General features: G+C 42.2%; 1 protein-coding gene across 1 annotated transcript in view; it reads left to right on the forward strand.

Annotated features, from left to right (window-relative positions):
- The first annotated feature begins 5,800 nt into the window (after positions 1–5,800).
- The window catches only part of LOC121293201 (ADP-ribosylation factor-like protein 8B-A), a 103,948-nt gene continuing 87,641 nt past the window's right edge, over positions 5,801–22,107 (forward strand). The window contains exon 1 of the mRNA XM_041216017.1: positions 5,801–6,033. Within this exon, the coding sequence (XP_041071951.1) occupies positions 5,905–6,033 (129 nt within the window). The 5' untranslated portion in view covers positions 5,801–5,904. The remainder of the gene's footprint in view (positions 6,034–22,107) is intronic.

Raw genomic sequence — 22,107 nt, forward strand, 5'->3', positions numbered from 1 at the left:
TACATGTGACTCCAAATCCACAACAATGTGATTGACTCAACTGCCCTCTGAAATGGCCTAGCAAGCTGCTCAGTTCAAGGGCAGTTAGGGATGGAAAACAAATGCTGGCTTTGCCTGTGACACCCGTATTCCATGAAAGAATAAAGAATTACCTGGTGTTGATGAAGATGGCAACCATCTGACTATTGTTTTCATGCTCAGGGTCATAAATGGGAGCTCAAGCACTCACTGCATTTCAAACAGGATCATCTTTAGTTCTTTAATAGTCCCTGCTGCAAAGCTAAACCGTCTAATGGCACTTTGTTCTGAAGAGCTTGATTGTTTTGAGGGATTATTTTTTTAGTTACTGTTTAGTCTGTAAGATTTTAATGCAACAGAACAAATGAACTCATCTTGTTTAAAAGTTAAAAATACCCTGACCCTTGTAGAATGCTGAGTGTTGGAGAATTGTTTATTGGCTTTTTCTGGGATCTTGCTGTGCAAAATTGGTTGCAGCATTCATCCACATATAGCAACTGTGCTTCAAAATTCTTTGTTTATGAAGTCCTGAGAAACCTCCCAGGACATTTATTAAGTTACTGTCCAGCTGTGGGAGCCCAATTACAGCCACCAATTTGCATACAACTAGGAGATACAAACTGCAGTGACCTGGTAATTGTTGGTTTTAGTGACAAGCATATTATGAATTCAATTTCTCCCTTCAAGGATTCAACTCCAAATTACTTCCCAAATCTTTATGCAACTTATTTTAGTTTAATCGAAATAATCCATTTATGGGACAATGGATCTTGCCCGAATATTTTCCATGAAGTGTTAATGTCACAAAGAAATAGCATCCCATTATTAAATTACACTGCTTATGTCCTGACACACCATCCTCCTCCAAGACCACTCCACCATCATCTATCTGGGTGGGACTGTTGTTGTCTGGTTCCATTCTTATCTATTAGTAGACAGAAAATCACCGGCAGTGCCTCTCTTCTCATTCCTGGGCAGCTGCCTCTGATGTCCCCCAAGGATCTATCCTTGACCTTCTCCGCTCTCATCTACAAGCTGACCCTTGGTGACATCATCTGAAAAAAAACGTCAGTTTCCACATGTACACTGACAACACTCTGCTCTATAATTGCCACCTCCCTCAAAGTCTCCAATGTCAAATTGTCAGACTTAATTGTCAGACTGCTTCTTTGAAATGCAGTATTGGGTGAACAGAAATTTCCTCCATTTAAATATTGGGAAGACTGAAGCCATTATCTTCAGTCCCTGCAACAAACGCCTTTCCCTAGCCATTGACTCCAGCCTTCTCCCTGGCAACTGTCTGAGGCTGAATCAGACAGTTCACAATATTAGTATCAAACTTAACCCTGTGGTGATCTCCCAAACACATTCGTGCCATCACCAAGATCAGCTATTTCCATATCTGTAACTCTGTCCCTGCTTCAAACTCATCTGCTGCTGAAACCCTTGTCCATGCCTTTGTTACTTGACTATTCTAACACATTCCTGGCCAGCCTCCCGTGTTGTACCATCTGTAAACTTGACATCATCCAAAACACTGCGTCCATACCCTAACACGCACCAAGTTTTGTTTACCCATCACCCCCGTGCCTGCTAACCTACATTGACTCCTGGTTTAAATGCCCAGATTTTAAGTTTCCCATCCTTATTTTCAAATCCATGCATGACCTTGCCCCTCACTATCTCAGTAATCTTCTCCAGTCCTACAACCCTCTGAGATATCTCCTCCAGTTCTAGCTTTTGAGCATCCTTGATTTTAACTGTTCCACCATTGGTGGCCATTCTTTCTGTTTAGGCCCTAGCTCTGGAATTCCCACCCTCTTCATTTCTCTACTTCGCTTTCCTCCTTAGATACCTTTTAAAACCTCATTCTTAACCAAGATTTGGTCATTTGCCTTAATATCTCCTTTTATGGCATAATGTCATAATTTGTTTATAGTTCCCCTGTTGAGCATTTAGGGACATTTGTGCTATGTAAATTTCAGTTGTTGTTGTCGATAGCTTTTTCTGTTATGACTGGAAGATTTTGGTTGATGGGCTTGTATTATATGAACATCAGCTTGTGCGAATGGATCCTCTGGACCATGGATACTTGTGCCAATAAATGCTGAAATGGCATTTGACTTTACAGCCTGAGTTTTGTTGTGTTGTCATTTTTTCTCCAGTGTGTGGTATTTGGTTCCATGGCGATCAGCAAGCTAGTTGTGTATTTTTTACAAATGGTTGATTCTGAACCAGAGGCAACCATTTGTTTGAATCAACCATTCAGTCAAGCGAATAAAGTCTTGGGCTGCAAAAAGCAGTTTTATTCTGAAGTTTAGTTTTCTAGAACCGAATGGAAGCGAGTTAAAGATCATGTGGTATTCCTTTATTGCAGCTACAGTAGTTTGCCATGGTTAATATTACTGGATTTTTGTATAGTTAAATATCTATAAGGGAGTGTTGCCTGGAAGGTGTTTACTTGTGGGTCTGACCAAGTGGACAGTCCCTTTTGGGAAATGTTTGTAAGACCAACTTTAATTGTGCAACTGTAACATTGTGTGCTTAAGTTTTCTTTTATCCTTGTTACTAAAACTCACACTTTTAATTTTTTAAATCCCAAAAGTGTTACTGGACCTCTTACCACTGAGATTGGCACATCTTATTCTCGTTTTCAGAATACAAAAAAAAGGATATGGCCTGTAAACCAAGATTCCCTCTGGGATTTGGTTTGCGCAGCAATTAACACCGGCTATGGTCATATCACACAGTATAATGATGTGGAGCTAGGATGCTTGCTAGCTTATCTCATTTCTAGCCCGGAGTCATGCCTACTGTTGTCTCAGCTGAGACGAAAAGCACTTGGGACCTTCCTCATCTGTAAGCTCCATTTCAAATCAGGTAACATATTTATACACACTGTATCGCTGAGATGAATGGGCATCTCATCTTCAGAGGTACATGAAATTAAATAAAATCATCCAAAAATATATGGAAACAAGGATATTAGCAGTAAACATCTAATAAAAAGGGGAAACACCCTATCACCCCATTATGGGTCGAAGAGATGACAAGAAATGTACTGAAGTTTGGTCCATTTTGCTAAACATTTTATCTGATATTACTTTCTGGAATATAAAAATACCTTGATTAACTCCCTTTAAAAAAAATATGCTTTAAAAGGCACTCTGAAATTAATATTCTTCCTCAATTCACAGAGGCATCAAATATCAATAGTTTTGATGCTTTTTAAGAAATACAACCCTATTTGATGAGCCTCATTAAAAAAAACGATCGCACCAGGAATTTCTTTCTGCATCGCCTTGTTTGAGGATATTCACAATTTCTCTTGCTTCTCTTCTAAAGGCATAGATTCCCTACAAGGGATCGACTGGCCATATGGGAAATCAAGAGACTTCCTATGTGCTCCCATGAATGGTCCCACACTGCTCCTGAGTGCCCTCTTAGTTTTACAAGAATCCTGAATATTTATGTATCCTTTTAGGGGAACTAGTCCAATACTGTGTCCTACTGAAATGCAGTTCACTAAGCACTGGCATTTTCTCGTATCTCACTAAGTGCCCACTCCTCCTGTGTGAGGAATGATGGTAGGCTATCCAGCTAGAGAGAACATCACAACCAAGTCAATCCTGTTTTCTCTGAACACCCAGGGATGTACATTTCCAGTATGGTTATTAGTTAATGATTAGGAGTGGGTGTTCCAGTTAATTCTCTCCTTCCTGACCCAGAGCCATTGAAAATAGTTGTAGCGTTTCGATTGCAATCAACCAGCTCAGCATCAGAGTATGGGACATGCCTGATTGAACCATATAGTGGGGGATATTGGGATAAGAAATGGTTCCAGTATTTTAATGGACTTCACATTTGGCTCACTTTTACAATCATAAATATCATTCCAGACATTTGCTTTGCTTTGAGAACATGGCACTCCCTCTTTGATGCAAAATTGACTGAGGGATAGAAACCAGAGGGTGGCTGTGAATGACCATTTTTCGAACTGGAATGAAATGTACAGTAGTGTTCCTCAGCTATGAGAACATGGTCCACTGCTGTTTTTGATATAAATTAATGACTTGAACTTGGGGGGTACAGTGGGCAATTTTGAAATTTGCAGAATATGGGAAACTTGAAAGTGTAGCAACCAGTAAGGAATATAGTAATAGATCTAAAGAGGCCATAGACAGGCTGATGGAATGAGCAGGCACGCAACAGTGCAGAAAAGTGTGAAGTGATACATTTTGTTAGGAAGAATGAGGAGAGACAATACAAGTTAAATGGTACAACTTTAAATGGGGTGCAAGAGCAGATCGGCCTAGGGCATTTCTACATTAATCTTTGAAGTAGCAGGAATGGTCAACAAAGCAATTAATAAAGCATATGGGGATCCTGGGCCCTATAACTGGAGGCACAGAATATAAAAGCCTGGACCTTGTGCTAAACCTATATAGAATGCAAGTTCGGCTCCAGCTGAAGTAGTGTATCCAATTCCAGGCACCACATTTTAGGAAGGATGTGAAGGCTTTGGAGAGGATCGGAAGAGATTTACTAGAATGGCTTCAGAGAAAAGGGATTATGGTTATATGAATAGACTGGTGAAACCAGGGTCGTTTTCAGGGCCGAGAAGGCTAAGAGGAGATTTGATAGATGTGTTTAAGATCATGAAGGGGTTTGATAAAGTAAATAAAGAGAAACTGTTTCTGTTTCTAATGCCTGAAGGGCTGATAACCAGCATGCACTGATTTATGGTGCCTGGCAAAAGAACCAGAAATGCCATGAGGAAAAACATTTTTACACAAGCAGTGGTTGGAATTTGGCATGTACTGCGAGATGGCGGTTGGGGGGAGGGGTTGTGGGGGGTGGGGGGAAGGGGTGGGGGTGGTGAATACAGATTTAATAGTAGCCTTCAAATGAGAATTGGATAAATACTTGAGGGAGAGAAAATTGCAGGGATATGGTGAAAGACGGGGAGTGCAACTGACTGGATTGCTCTTTGAAAGGGCTGGTGCGGAATGAGCTCCTTTTGTGTCGAATAGTTCTATGGTTCTAAGATTCTATGTAGATGTCATTAACTAGGATGTTTGAATTTAGAAGGAAAATCTTTGTTTTATGATCTTAAGGCAGCTAAAGCACTTAGAGTCAATGAGGCACTTTGAAGCACTTACACTGTTGTAATGTAGGAAACGCAGCATCCGATTTACACACAGCAAGGCCCCACTGACAGCAATGAGGTAAACAACTAGACAATCTGTTATCAGTGATATTAAGTGATAAATGTTGGCCAGCACCCTGGGGAGAACTCCCGTGCTTTACTTTGAATAGTGGCGGTCGAACCTTTTACATTCATCTGAGGGGGCAGAACCTGGTTGAAAGCTTCATTGAAAAGACAGTACCTCTGACAGTGCAGCATTCCCTCAGCCCTGCACTGGGAGTGCCAGCACAGATTATGTGCTCAAATTTCTTGAATAGCGCAACCTTCTGACTGACATTTAAAGCTGAAATGTATACAAGCGGAGAAATTATATCATTTATGTGTGTTTTCTATATTGCACATATTATGTTTTACACTTGTTTACTTATCGTTGTGATTGTGATTTTAAAAAATCTTTGCATTCGTCATTCGTTTGCTTTCGATTCATTTTGCGTCTCTTTACTCAATCATCTTATCGTGTCTGGGGAACTTAAACTAAAGCAGTTGACATTTGGACACATTCCCCTCCCTACAACTGGGCAGCTGATGTGACGCTCCACTCCCGCTTGACTGTCATATGATCGCAGGCTGCGGAGCTGGAGAGAGAGAGAAGCTGAACCTTAACTGGAAGAGAAATTCAGGGAGGAAGAGCAGCAGAAAGTAGAGCTGGGAGCTGAGGCTGCAGGGGACTAGGGAAGATGAGCATGTTGGTGCTGATCAATAAGTTGCTGGACTGGTTCAAGTCCCTGTTCTGGAAGGAAGAGATGGAGCTGACCCTGGTCGGGCTGCAGTACTCGGGCAAGACGACGTTTGTGAATGTGATCGCGGTACAGTGAATCCACTTAACCATTAACCAGTGCCTCTGCTTCATTGTGTGTTTCCTAATAATTATTATTCATCTCTTGTCATCCCTGACAACTAGGAGTGGAAGCAGGCCCTGACTCCGGGGCACAACCTCTCCCTCTTTTCACCTCCCCCACCCCTTACCATTGAAAGCACTCACTGTGTAGAAACGGAAAGCTGAGAGCTGGCTGACCCTTTTCTGGACGAGAAGCTCAGGACGGGCTTGACTCTCTGCGGCCTTGCAGGGTTTGCTACCTTGTTCAGGCGTCAGTGAGGAGCAGCCCCGCTCCCCTCAAATCCCATCTGCTCGCACTAAATCTCCCCTAGAAACAGGCTTATCATCATACCCTGGCAATAATCACATTTTATGGTGCTTTGCTGTTTATCCTCTTGTCAGAATATATTGTTTACGGCCATCAGTACACATATTTCGTTTGCTCTGCACCCCACCCCACCCCAAATGTGATGGACATCAATTTATGTGTGTTTGTTTATATGTGTATATACACACATATACACATTGTGCTGTCATGTGTGGTCCAACTGAGCCAAATCACCTGGTGTTGCACAAGCCCTTCCCAGAAAATAAGAAATTGTCAATCATACAAATCATATGTAATGCATTGGTAGAATCACTGATGATTTTCAATTATGAATTCTGTGGTGGGATGATACATTAGAAGTTAATATTTGCCCTTTTCAACATTTTAAGTTACATATTCTGGTCTCACAGTAATTAAGTTTAATTTTGCTACCCTACCATTCCCCCTTTAACTGAACAGTAAAAGATCATCCCAGCTTCCAGACAAACCGAAATAGATGTCAATGGATCTTTGTAGAACTTAAGCTGAATGTGAGGGAAAGAATAAATAACATTTCTTTGCTCAAAAATGCTAAATAAAAGTTTTTATTTTAGTGCAAAATTCCTCCTCCTCTGCTACGTGACGATGAAATCCATTGCCATTTGACAAGCAGGTTATTTGTCAAGCTGACCTCTGTGTGCTAAGTATATACTGTAATTGGATAAAATAATTACAGCAATACAGTAATGACCAGTATATAGTGTTTTGAAAATGCACAGAAATCCGTATTTGTTGCAGATGCAATTTCTGTATTTTTGGAATATATTATACTCTATTTCATATATTATAAAGGAAAATAAACACTGATTTAGGATTGTATTCTTTAAGTTTCAGTATAAATGGTGCATAAATTCATCTCCTTCAAGTTTTGTTGAGAAGAATGGTCATAAGACCTGAAACATTAATCCTACCATCCTTACTCTCGAATGCTACTTGACATCTAAACATTTCCAGTATTTTCTGTTTTTATTCCAAAATATTATTGCCCATCCAGTTTTCTTGATGTGTAGGCCAGTTTTTTTTTTTGCTTTTCATCCGCCTCTCCTTAGGATGCTGACTCATCAGCAAAAAACCATAACTGACTATCTGGTCATTATCCTATTCCTATGTGACTGTGACCATGGTAAACTATCCCTCCTCGTCCTTCTCGATCTGTCTGCCATCTTTGACATAGTTGACGACACCATCCTCCTCCAATTCCTCTGTTCTGTCATCTAACTGGGTGGGATTGCCATTGCCTGGTTCCATTGCTAATTATCCATTCATCGCTAGTGAATCACCAGCATTGATTTCGCTACCCTTTTTCACGCTGTTACTGCTAGGGTTCCCCCAAGATTCTATCTGTGGCTCCCTCCAATTTCTCATTTACATGTTGTCTTTCAGTGATAACTAAAAACACATCAAGTCCCACATGCAGCTGTTCATCAGCACCACCTTTCTTGACCCCCCTCCCGTTGCCTCTGATATGTCTGCTGCCCACTGCTTATCTGACATCCAATATTGGATGAGCAGAAATTTCCTCCACCTAAATATTGGGAAGACTGAAGTCATTGTATTTGGTCCCTGACACAAACCTTGTTCCTTAGATATTGACCCCAACCCCTCCCTGGCTACTCTGAGGCTGAACCAGATTGTTTGCAACTGCCTACTTCCACTTCTTAACATCAGTTGTTTTCACCCCTTCCACAGCCCATCTACTGCTGAAATTCTCAACCAGGCCTTGGGTTTGGCTATTCCAATGCTCTACTGGCCAGCCTCCTACCTTGTACCCTTCGTAAACATGATGTCAGTCAGAACTCAGCTCTCTGTATCCGAACTCAAACTAAGTCCTGTTCACCCATGACTCCTGTGCTCACTGACATACACTGGCTCCTAGCTAAGCAACACTTTGATTTTAAAATTCTCATCTTTGTTTTTAAATCCCTTTCTAACATCTGTTACCTTCTCCACTCCTACAACCCTGCAAATCTGTGCACTCCTCCAGTTCAGGCCTCTTGTGCATCCCTGATTTTAATCACCCCATCGGCTGTTGTGCCTACAGCTACCTAGGTTCTAAATGTATAATTTCCTTGCTAAACCTCTCAGCTTCTCTATTTCCCTCTCCTCCTCTAAGACAATCCTTAAAACTTATGTCATTGACCCAGCTTTTGGTCATCTGCCTTAATGTTCCTTTATAAAAACAAAAAACCTGCGGATGCTGGAAATCCAAAACAAAAACAAAAACAGAATTACCTGGAAAAACTCAGCAGGTCTGGCAGCATCGGCAGAGAAGAAAAGAGTTGACGTTTCGAGTCCTCATGACCCTTCGACAGAAGTTCTGTCCCACCACAGCCACCTCGAGGGCAATATGCAAAGGGGGGTAAGACTCCTGGTGGATAGGAAGGATCTGATGCGGAGGGCCTTTCTCACCACCAGCCAAGCTACATCTTGGTGCTTGTTGGAAAGTTCTGGCGATGAAGTGTTCTGCCAAATGCAGAAACTGCATATCAAAAGTTCTTAACTGACTGTAAATCTATTTCTGACATCCTGAATTTGTGAAAGGCGCCATATAAATGCAAGGTCTTTTTCTTCGTACTGCAGTTTGGTGCCACTGGCAGCCGTTGTCCCAAATGGCTATTCTTCATTTGTGATTTGAGCAATGACTACTAATATGCAAATTGTTCATGGAGGTGATCTCAGTGGAAACCCACTTTGTTCTTTTCCAACTTCTGTCCATCAGGCCTTTCCTAGCCCAGGAACACGAGGCTGATTGTGGTGCCTCTATTGCTGACTGGCTAAGATTAAAGCGCTCATCAGGACCAAGGATTGAAATCTGGCATCTTTCTAGCATGTTTAGTTCTATGCCACACTAGGTGATGCCTTCACAAACTGAGCATTGAGGGAGCTTAGAAATAACCCTCTAGAACTTCACTGTTTTATGAGATTATTTCACAATAATAATTAAGAAATTAATAGTATGCACCTATAGGTTTGCTTTATAAATGCAAGTCTTTCTTTCTGTCTGTACGTCTGTTATGGCAAATGAGGTTTTTTCCTTCCTTCATTCCCACATGTGAGGCTGCAATGCAAATAACAGTAACTCCTGAGTGCTTCTTTTTTACTTTTAATTTCTTTTCCTGAAGCTGATATGTGGCTTAGTATTATTTAATCAATCTGCACTCACCTCCTTGCATGCAAAATAAATCCAAGTGCCAAAGGCAGTTTTAAATTGGCAGCCCATTTTTTCTGTGCACAATATATCCCATAAATGGTGCACCATCATGGTGAATATGATTCCATCCAATCCTTTTGCAGTGCCATTTTATGGCTTGAGCAAAGCTTTAAAATGTTAATGGCTTGTAGCTCTAATCTTCATACTTGCTTCAAATACTGATTAGCACATTCTACTTCCCTTTTATCCCAAGTATGTTACGTGATATTGATTGAAATGATTAATTCTAATCGTGCTCCCTGTGAGCTTTTGCTTTCTTGTGAAAAATTTAAATCAAATCTGTGAGAAAAGTTGTTCGTGATCAGAATTACCTTACTTCTTTTAATCCTTATTTAGAATTTAATTGGCTTTGTTTGTATTAGAAAGATAATTTTGCAGTTCAAGCTCATTCTTTACGTTAAAAGCAAAAAACTGCGGATGCTGGAAATCTAAAACAAAAACAGAAACAGAAATACCTGGAAAAACTCAGCAGGTCTGGCAGCATCGGCGGAGGAGAGCACAGTTGACGTTTCGAATCCTCATGATCCTTCAACAGAACTAAGTAAAAATAGGAAAGGGATGAAATATAAGCTGGTTTAAGGGGGGGGGGGGGGCTTGTTGGGACAAGCAGCCAGTAAGTGGAGATAGCCAAAAGATGTCACAGACAAAAGAACAAAGAGGTGTTGAAGGTGGTGATATTGTCTAAAAGAATGTGCTAATTAAGAGTAGAAAGCAGGACAGACAAGGTACAGATAGCTCTAATGGGGGTGGGGGAATACTAAAAGGTAGAGATAAACAATGGGTAGAAATACATTTAAAAATAATGGAAATAGGTGGGAAAAGAAAAATCTGTATAAATTATTGGAAAAAACAAAAAGGAGGGGGAAGAAATGGAAAGGGGGTGGGGATGGAGGAGAGAGTTCAAGATCTAAAATAGTTGAACTCAATATTCAGTCCGGAAGGCTGTAAAGTGCCTAGTCAGAAGAAGAGGTGCTGTTCCTCCAGTTTGCGTTGAGTTTCACTTGAACAATGCAGCAAGTCAAGGACAGACATATGGGCAAGAGAGCAGGGTGGATTGTTGAAATGACAAGCAACAGTGAGGTCTGGGTAATGCTTGCGGACAGACCGAAGGTGTTCTGCAAAGCGGTCACCCAGTCTGCGTTTGGTCTCTCCAATGCAGAGGAAACTGCATTGGGAGTGACGAATGCAGTAGACTAAGTTGAGGGAAGTGCAAGTGAAACGCTGCTTCACTTGAAAGGAGTGTTTGGGCCCTTGGAGGGTGAGGAGAGAGGAAGTGAAGGGGCAGGTGTTACATCTTCTGTGGTTGCATGGGGAGGTGCAGTGGGAGGGGGTTGAGGAGTAGGGGGTGATGGAGGAGTGGACCAAGGTGTCACGGAGGGAACAATCCCTACGGGTGAAGGGAAGATGTGTTTGGTGGTGGCATCATGCTGGAGTTGGAGGAAATGGCAGAGGATGATCCTTTGAAGGAGGCAGGTGGGGTGATAAGTGAGGACAAGGGGGACACTATCATGTTTCTGGGAGGGAGGAGAAGGCGTGAGGGCGGATGCGCGGGAGATGGGCCGGACACAGTTGAGGGCCCTGTCAACGACCGTGGGTGGAAAACTTCTGTTAAGGAAGAAAGAGGACATGTCAGAGGAACTGTTTTTGAAAGTGGTATCATCAGAACAGATGAGACGGAGGCGAAGGAACTGAGAGAATGGGATGGAGTTCTTACAGGAAGTGGGGTGTGAGGAGCTGTAGTCGAGGTAGCTGTGGGAGTCGGTAGGCTTGTAATGGATATTGGTGGACAGTCTATCACCAGAAATTGAGACAGATGTCATTCTTTATGTTGTTTGTCATTTCCATTTTGTATTGCTCACCCCTCCCATAGTAGCAGATCTACTATTCTTCCTGTGATTTCAGAACTCATTGCAGACTTGAACTTATTATCTGGGCTGATGCTTCAATGTAGGACTGAGGGAGTGCTGCATTATTTGAGGTACCTTTTTCAGATGTGATGTTAAACTGAGGTTCCATATACTTGCTTGGTATCCCATGACACTCTATAAAGATAAGCAGGGTGTTTGTGTCCTAGTTAATTAATTCCTAAATTAGCTAATGTCATCAAAAGTACATTTGTTTGCTATTTATGGGACCTTGCCAAATGCAGTTTGGCTGCCATGCTACACAAATGCCGGAATGGTTTCTACTTTTCCTGCCTGAGTACTTTGCTTCTTCCTGCTTGAATGGCTGGCTGTGAAGCCATTCACTTTGACAAGAGTGATGACCATGTACATCTATCCCTAATCAAACGTTGTTAACTCATCATAAAATATGGCTGGCTAAGTCATTACATGACTTTAACTTGGCTCCTAAACCTTGAAATTTAAGTTGAAAAAAATCTATGAGTCTGATAGAAACAAAAATACCTGGAAAAACTCAGCAGGTCTGGCAGCATCTGCGGAGAGGAGCACAGTTAACGTTTCAAGTCCGTATGACTCTTCGACAGAATTAGGTAAAAATAGAAAAGAGGTGAAATACTTTTCTATTTTTACTTAGTTCTGTTGAAGAGTCATACTGACTCAAAACATTAACTCTACCTCTCCGCGGATGCTGCCAGACCTGCTGAGTTTTTCCACGTATTTTTGCTTTTGTTTTGGATTTCCAACATCTGCAGTTTTTTGCTTTTATATATATGAGTCTGATGGGTTGGTTACACACTGCAGGGGGGAAAAAAAGTCCTTGACATTGGATGACTTCTGATCCTTGAGCAACATTTGGTAATTTAGTCAGTTGATCAGTAAAACCTGTGTTGGGCACTCTGAAGTGTTGGTACGGTTGAGCTATATTCCGGAAAATACACCAGAAGGTTGGCCTAAATCCTTAGTTCAAAATCTTATAAGTAAGGCCCTCAAAATTCATCAATGATTGAAATCTTAGCTTCCGTTCATAAAACTTTCCACCTATCGACACAACTAATGTTAATTCTTCTGTGTGAGTTTTGTCACTTCCTTTGCAAACCAGTTAAGATGCCATTTCTTGTCCCACCAGAACCTAAGGGGGCATTCATTGTGTGATCTATGCTGTCAAGGATCACTGCATCTTGTATGCTGTCTTAAGAGGACAAACTGCCTAGTTCTTTTTGCTAATAGCTATGCTATTTAATAGCTCATTCTTCTTGATTAACCTTCATTTTGTTTTGATCTGTACTGGACTTACCTGATCACTTGTGACCAACTGTGAATGTAGCGTTCTAGCAATGTATTCTGACTTTTCACAGATGTTGTCCAGCCAGTTGTAATCTTCTTCGACATTCCTCAAAATAAGATTTTTATCCCGGCCAGAAGACAGAAAGGAAAATACTACATTAACTTGGCTACTTTATAAAGTAACTAATTTTTATCTTTAAAGAGGTGCTAATGCCTTCTGTGGCGGCTGACAATCAAATTCCAAAGAAATGCATCTACCCCCTTTACATATCTAAGGCAGAGCTCCAGCCAACAGAGAAGGTATGTCTGTAAAGGACAAAAGGGATCCTGACCCTGATCCTATTAAGCACGTCAAGATCCCAGTCCTGGAAAAATAGATCCCTTGTCCAACACCCAGGAGAAATGGGAAGTATGTCACATGACCTCTCCCAAGCTGCTAGAACCTATAATATCAACAGAATTACCTGGAAAAACTCAGCAGGTCTGGCAGCATCGGCGGAGAAGAAAAGAGTTGACGTTTCGAGTCCTTATGACCCTTCAACAGAAGGCTTTTCTGATAGGACTGATGAAATAATATGAGGGAGAATCGTGTAGTTCTGTTGAAGGGTCATGAGGACTCGAAACATCAACTCTTTTCTTCTCCGCCGATGCTGCCAGACCTGCTGAGTTTTTCCAGGTAATTCTGTTTTTGTTTTGGATTTCCAGCGTCTGCAGTTTTTTTGTTTTTATCTTTAGAACCTATAATATTACTGTGTGGAACTGAACCCAGGCTGTCTACCATTTTACCATGTACCAGGGAGCAGCAGAAGGAGTCTTGTCCAGGTTTAAAATTGCCTGGCCCTCATCTACACTGTGAATTGCTGGAATATCGGAACTCCTGTATTGGTGCCTATAAGTCTCATTCATTTCCACATGCCTTTTTACATTGGGGAAGCCCTTGCTTTTGGAAAGATGGATGACCCTGCAACAGTTTCAGTCTGTGAACCTCTGATTCTGGACTCTGGTCTCATGTGAAACCATAATTATTTTTATCATTGTCTTGCCCTGTACCCCTTTCTTTCCCTTATCCCTCTTTTATTGCATGAGTGCGCACAGGGGCAGGCATTGCGAAACCCCTTCCTGTGTTTTGTTTGTGTGTAAAATAAACCAACCCTCTTACTTTACCTTATCTCAAGTTTGCTTTGGGGTTATTAATAGAGGATCGAATCTCTCCCAAACTGAAGGGTTAGCGAAAACATGACATCACTTATAAAGGCAGAAATCAGAAATCAAAAACCCCTTTCTGTAGTGAGAGGAGAGATCGGGCTGTGTAAATTAATCCCCTTCCTGTCTGTGCACTTTAATAAAATAACTTGAAATCCTCACATATCCACAGCTTGTAGGGCAAGAGAGAGGCAGTGGCACAGTGGTATGGTCACTGACTAGTATTCCAGAGACCACTGTTTTGGAGACGTGGTTTCAAATCCCACCATGGCAGATGATGAAATTTGAATTCAATCAAAAAAATCTAGAATTATAAGTCTGATGATGATCATTGCTGATTGTTGTAAAAACCCATCTGGTTCACTAATGTCTTTTACGGAAGGAAATCTGCTGCTCTACATGTGACTCTAGATCGACAGCACTCTGAGCAAGGGCAATTAGGGATGGACAATGTTGGCCTAGCCAGCAACATCCACATCCCATGAATGAATAAAAAAATAATTCTGGTTTACTTTTGTTCTATCCTTGAGTATGGCCCTCAATATTCACCGTTGACTGAAATCCTGGCTTTCATTCATCAACACAACATAATAATTTGTGTGTGTGAATTTTGTCATTCCTTTTGCAAATCACTTAAGATGCCTTTGTGTCATTAGATTTTTTTTTACCCACTTTTCCTATTGAGTTTCGCACCAGTACTTCAGATTTGGTTTACCTCCTAACGTTTTAAAGAAAATATTTGTACAATTTTAATTTTGCCTTGTGTAATTTTTATTGGACCTAACAATTCTGGCAATATGTGTGGTATTGCTGTTGTGCAAATTACATTTAATTTATATCAGTAGTCAATAATTTGAGAATTATGGGTAAATAACTGGTTCCAACCAGGCAGTACGTTTTTCATAATGCCTGGCTCTCAATTAAATGTTCACAGACAGGAAACCGCTTGGAGGATGCATGCTTATGTACATACGCAGAGCTCTGATCCTCTCATGCACACTCGGCATTTATAACAATTCTAAGTTTGTAATTGTCTAAGAGGTACAAGAGATATTCTTCTTGGACCACTTTCTAAACCTGATTGGGCTACGCATCAGAATCCTTCCAGTGTGAGATTGTCTTCTCCTGGACCCTCATACTGCTCCCCTCCAGAGTTAGTTGGGGGACCCAGCTCATGGTTTGTGTTGCCAGTTGTACATTCTTAGGAAGTGGAAGTTGTCTTGCAGTATAAATGCCCTCTTAAATTCTGATGGGATGAGAAATTGCACCTTAACTGATTTGCAAAAGGAATGACAAAATTCACACACACAAATTATTTGTTGTGTTGATGAATGGAAGCCAGGATTTCAATCAACGATGAATATTGAAGGCCATACGCAAGGAAAACCTGAAATGGAAAAAAACACCAAAATACAAAGCTTCTCCAACCATTTTTTATGTGGATTATTGGATCTGACCAATTCAAAAAGTGTTTGCTTGATATGAGAAAGCAGATTCTCAAACAATTGTTCATAAACTTAATTTAATTTGGGACACCTGCTTCTCTGGCATTATGGGACCCCTTAGAATCTGATTTTCATTATATAGAAGACATAAAGTTGTCAATGAGTGCCATAATATAGGAAGTTAAATACTTTGCCTCATGTACCTATTTACAACTGAACATCTCCCAAGAATTGTGCAAGTGCTGTCATATGATGGAATACCGTCAATTCAGTAGTTGTTTATCAGATGCCCTGACATGTTTTCTGCCAGTTTTCTCTATTCTCTAACATTATTTATTTCTTCACTGGGGTAAAGCTCACTGAGTAATAGGCATCCTCCAATTGCTTATTCAAGTTCCTATTGTTCACATCTGATTGTGGCAAATAGTTCAACTGTGAAGACATAGCAAGACTGATTTTTGAATGTGGGATGCTCCTGGTTTGGATGGCTTGGAGAGGAAGGCTTGGGGCAGAATGTTCCATTCTGGCGATCAAGTCTGGGGCGGGCAGGATCGTCGGCCTGTGGGTCAGGTGAACGTGTGTGATCTTTTGGTTTTGAGCTTATTAATTATGCATCTGCAAGGAGCTATGTGAATCTCATGGTGGGGCAGACAGGAAGTTGCCCATTCCCCCCTGTATTCATGAGGTTTAAGGTCATGGCGCCCAGACAGACATTCACTCAACACAGACCACAAGCTCCAGATTACTCGTCCAAACTCCTTGCGGCCTGAGCTCATACTGGGGAAATTTACAGATGTGACTAACCGTATCCCAGGGGATTGCCTTCTGTTCATCTCTAGATAAGAGTACTACTGGTGAAACATCCGTGGTTAGGCCAATGCTCGCCATTGCAGTGGTCCATGTTCACCAGCCTCTTAACCTTCTAGAGGCCCGCTGCTTCTTGCTGCTCAGGGCTTTGCTCCTTCTGGCTCAGTGCCAACCAGTGACAGGCCCTCATTCTCCTCATCTGAATGAGAGCTATTACCACGGCAGGGTTGCCTGCAGCCTGCATCATCGACACCTTAGTGGATGTGTGAACGAATTGAAGTGATACATTAAGTGAGCTTGTCCTTTACAGGTTTCCTGCCATCTCAAAGCCAGCAGGCCAGTGCTAAGCCATTTACCTGGCCTCCATCTAGACATGGAATCCTCACCCACCCCTTCCAGGTAAAGGACATCCTGAAGGAGCAGAGATGAGTGTTCCTCCCGTTCATGCATGACTAGGTATGGAGACATTGCTCTTTTAGCAGGGGGATCGGGAGCCATATGCAAGAAGCCTCACATGGACACTTTTCCGCTTGTCTCCATTACCTTCGAAACTCTATAGAGAGATCATTGCCTTGGCAGCATAGAACACTAATCGCATGATCCCTTGTCAGGCATGACTATTCACGTGGGAGGATGGAGGTTAGGAGTTGCGAGTTGTCTGTCCTCCACCAGTTGTGCCCCTTGGAGGCATCCACCTCCCTCCCTTCATCTCTGCCTCTGACTGCAGCATTTGGAAAATGGCATAGAATGAATGGCAGCTCCATATTTGCTGGGATTTTAATGTCAATAAACTTGATGCAATACAGGCTTTACCATAGACAGGAGAACACAACTGAGCATCTTTGACACCCGGTTGCCTTTATAATTATTAGGGTGTCCCTTTAGTCAGCCAGTTGTGCTAAGCTTAAACTCCACTCACCCAAAAAGACCCTCCTCCCACATTGAGGGATTTCATTGTCTGACTAACTGTGCCTTTAAGGTCAGATTGGAAAAATGGTGCGAGTCAGCTTTCAAACTCTCTCCACCACCTTCTACCATCCCCGTCACCCACCAACTTCCCCATCACCTGTCACGATTCCCCTCCACATGCCTTTCCTCCTCACAGAGCCGATACCCATTATCATCCCAACGCCCACCCTGACCCTGCCCCCTCACATTATCCGAGCCACCTGTTTTGTAACCTTTGTACCCTTCTGTGACCCACCCAAGAGACCTGCACCTACTAGACTCTCATCCTGGACTTGTTACTCTACCGCTTTCCACTCTCCCCTTCTGACTGTGACTGTTCCCTCTTATCATTCCCCATCAACCCCCCCTTTTCCCTAGACACTCCTCCCTCCCCAACTTCCCTGGACACTCCAGCCTCTCTCACTTCCCCAGACACTCTCTTCTCCCTTCACCCGTAAGCCTACCTTCTCTGTCCTGCCTTCGCTCCACTCTTTCACTGTTTGCCTGCCTCCCTTGTCCAGTCTTGGCACAGGGTTTGCTCATGAGTGAAGTTATGTGATGTCCCCAAAAAGGAGAAAGCAGCACCTACTGACCTCAAAGTTATGGAATAGGTGAAGCTCGCAAGGTGCATGTCACTTAGGTAATCGTGAAACTGAACGTTCTAAATTCTCGCTGGTGAGAGACTTAATTTGGCGGATGAACTTAATTCTGGTGAGGTGGCCTTTTAATGAGCATGGATGAGATGCTAATGAATGCAAATTGTTAATTGGGATACTCAACCCGCATTTAACCTGTCTTAAGTCGAGAGAACAAAATTCACAATTTATCCTGCCGCCGGGAAAGAGATTTTTTGCCTCCTAAATTAAGTGCGCCCACCCGCCACGATTCCCACCACTGGCAGTGGAGAAAAATTCCACATTTGGCCTTTGATTATCGGAATAGTGAGAAAGGTGGAGTTTTTAACAGTTTCAAGTTGTCATTTAAGATTTTGTTAATGTCTGATAATGCTTGACACAGAGTAACAGTGCCACCTTATTTGTGTGGCCCTCCTCTCATAACCAAATACATGAGTGCTGATTGACATCTAGCAGGAGGAAGACTGGGAAGAGGGAGGTTTGAAGTGACAGCATTGAAGGAAGAGGGTTATAAGGTGGAGATGATGAGGGTGAATCGGAGTGGTGGAGCAGAGTTGTGTGGAATGGTAAGTGAGATAGCGTTGGAGGAGCAGAGAGTGTGGGAAGCTGAGTTAATGGGCAAGAGCATGCAGGAATTTGAAGGTAAGAATATGGATCTTAGTGCTTTACAGTACAATGTATCAGTGATACTAGACACAAATGGGTGTGATGCGAATTCAGGCCTTAGTGGATGTAGGAACCCAAATTGAATCATTCTGAATTAAATTGTTGTTTATGGAGGGAAGGTAGCAAGGAGGATACTTGAGAAGTTCAGCTTTGATGACTTTCATGAAGGTTTTAGTGGCAGAAGTTGGGGTGTGTGGGGGGTGGTGCATAGAGGAAAGGTGGGTGACTTTTAATTGGTGAAAGATATTGATCCTAGTAGCTGAACTTTGGGGATGAATGGCACATTGAGGGTCTGCATCTCTGGTTTAGTTTGAAACTGCATGGGGTTGAGGCCTGAGGCACTCAGCTTGGATGGTTGGGGTTTCAAAAGAAAGAGAGATGGGGTAAGGCTGTGACTCTGATATTCAAAATCCAGTACCTTTTACCCAAGATTGGATCACGTGGCTCTTTTTCTCTAAGAGCTTCATAAAAGCAGCTTCTGTCCTTTGCAAATGCAACACATTAGCTGCTGTAAGTCAGTGTCTTTTGTTTAGGAAAAGTGTTCTTTTCAACCAAGTCCGATACATATGTATGTCCAGCTGCTGATATTACAAAGTAAGATATGTCCAGTTGATGTCATTTTAAATTAATATTTTATACAACTCATCTTCATAACAACGGCCATACTATCTTGGGATATGAACAACCACGGAATGGATTGAGGAGGAGGAGGGAAAGGAGGTTAGAAAGATAGACTCCAGGGGAGTTGCCAAGTGTGGGAAACAATGCAAAATGGGAATAAGGCTCTTCGCTGAGGCAAAGCCAACAGCGAGAGCTGAGGTGGACGTGGTGAAGGGTTCCAGTGATGAGGCAAAAGGAAGCCATAAGCCTGTCCAGGAGTGACTAGACCTGAGGAATTTAGTGAAAGAGTCAAGGGAGTGGGAGTGTGTGGGTCAGAGGTAGCTTGTTAGGAATCGGTGATTATGATAGATTGAGACATTGGGTTGGAAATAGATAGACGGTAGAGGGAGAAACAAGGAGAGTAATGGCAAAACAACATGGGTCCAGAACAGCTGCCAAATGTTTGAGAGAATATGTTTAGAATCTTGAACCAATTTTTATGGTAATTTTCATTTCACTTACTGTGCATGCTGTGTTAAACCACTTCAAATTGTAGGTTGAAATTCAAAAAAATGCATGAGCACAGTTGGTATACAGATAATCACCAGCAAAACATCCAATATATCAAGCTTAAAGAGCAAACTCTTTGAAATTATTAAAAGGAAATGTTGCAGCTGACTTCACGATCTAGTTCACATCTTTTAAAACCAAATTGCATTTAATCATGCAAATTGTAACAGTTATGTAACTGTTCTAAAGAGTGTTGAGCTCAGTATCTTCATTTAGCTTTTTTTTATTCATTCATGGGATGTGGGCTTTGCTGGCTGGGCCAGCATTTATTGCCCATCCCTGGTTGCTCTTATAGCTACAGTATTTATATGGCTAGTCACAGTATTTATATGGCTAGTCCAGTTCAGTTTCTGGTCAATGGTAACCCCCAGGATGTTGATAGTGGGGAATTCAGTGATGGTAATGCCATTGAGTGTCAAGGGGTGATGGTTGGATTCACTCTTGTTGGAAATGGTCATTGCCTGGCACTTTTGTGGTGCAAATGTTACTTGCCACTTGTCAGCCCAAGCCTGGATATTGTCCATGTCTTGCTGCATTTGGACATGGTCTGCTTCAGCATCTGAGGAGTCGCAAATGGTGCTGATCATTGTGCAATTATCAGTGAACATCCCCACTTCTGGCCTAATGATGGGAGGAAAGTCATTGATGAAGCAGCCGGAGATGGTTGGGCCGAGGACACTACCCTGAATAACTCCTGCAGTGATGTCCTGGAGCTGAGATGACTAACCTCCAACAACCACAACCATCTTCCTTTGTGCTAGGTATGAGTCCTAGGAGTGTTTTCCCCGATTCCCATTGACTCCTCTTTTGCTGGGGCTCCTTGATGTCACACCTGGTCAAATGCTGCCTTGATGTCAAGGGCAGTCACTCTCGCCTCACCTTGGGAGTTCAGCTCTTTTGTCCACATTTGAACCAAGGCTGTAATGAGGTCAGGAGCTGAGTGGCCCTGGCGGAACCCAAACTGGGCATCAGTGAGCAGGTTATTGCTAAGCAAGTGCCACTTGATAGCACTGTTGATGACCCCTTCCATCACTTTATTGATGATAGAGAGTAGACTGATGGGGCGGTAATTGGCCGGGTTGGATTTGTCCTGCTTTTTGTGTACAAGACAGTTGGGCAATTTTCTACATAGCCAGGTAAATGCCAATGTAGTAGTGGAACAGCTTGGCTAGAGGCGCGGCAAGTTCTGGAGCACAAGTCTTCAATACCATTGCCAGAATATTGTCAGGGCCCATATCCTTTGCAGAGTGCCCTCTGCTGCTTCAAGCCAATGGACTTCTGAACCAACATCAAGATCACAGATGCTCCAACATAATCTGGTTATGGGCGCAATTTAGGCATAAAAAATTCTGCCATCTTTAAAGCTATTCCATTCAATACCACCCAAATTAAGTTGATATGTGGAAGGATATCAGGTGGAAACTCAAGGCAAAATATCTTTCTACCACAAGTATGCTGATATCCATGTCAAATTTCAGTGCTACAGCTTTTATTTGCATTTTTACATGAGGTCCAACACAAGAGATATACTTCCCTTTATAAACTCCATGGGTTTAATAAGTGTTGAACCACCTGAAGCACAGTCATTTATGATTTACAAGCAACTTTGCTCTAATCCACTACATGCAAGAGTTGCTCACTGCGTTCTGCAAGTTATGTTACATCCACTGCTGCTACACCGTAGCCATTAAAGTTTGCATTCATGAGGTACAGAAAGTGCCAGGTAAAAAAAAAATCAGTGCCCATGTGACAAGAGTCAGACAAGTGCCCCTTCTGAAGCCAAATCGGTTATTGCAAGGAGGCAGTTCCTCAGAAACAGCAGAAGGGGTTCCAGTCATAGAATGAAACTTAATACTGTGAAGCAAAACAAAATCTTGGTTCGTTCCAGTACAGTAAATAAACACTTTGAACACATTAGGCTTGCATAGAAAAATACGGCTTCATGGACAGGAGACCAGAGGGCTGCCAGTGCTTTCTTTGGGCTGGACTCTTGGATGTGAAACTATCCTCAGAGGTGAGGGAAAGATTCAAAAGAAAATCAAATGGAAACTTAAAATAAGGAGGCGATGACGTAGTGGTAATTTTGCAGGACTAGTAATCCAGAGACCCAGGGTAATGCTCTGGGGACCCAGATTCGAATTCCACCATGGGACCTGATCTGCAGTGATCAGTAGTCAATTGAATTTACTGACTGACCCAGGGGTGTTCCTCCTATTGTTGCTGCAATTATTTTAAGTTCAATTTAAATTCAGCCAATTGAACTGTCCTTGGTTTAAGACCTGTGACCAGCAGTCAGTTGAAGCCACACAGGTGCATCCTCACTGCTTCAGTGACTCGTGAATTGAAGTGATCAACAGCCGACTGTCACCACAGGACAGAGAAAATCTTCAGCCCCACTTGAGGGAATTTTCTTTTCCCTGCAT

Source organism: Carcharodon carcharias, chromosome 21, assembly GCF_017639515.1.
Source record: "Carcharodon carcharias isolate sCarCar2 chromosome 21, sCarCar2.pri, whole genome shotgun sequence".
Classification (NCBI taxonomy): Eukaryota; Metazoa; Chordata; class Chondrichthyes; order Lamniformes; family Lamnidae; genus Carcharodon; species Carcharodon carcharias.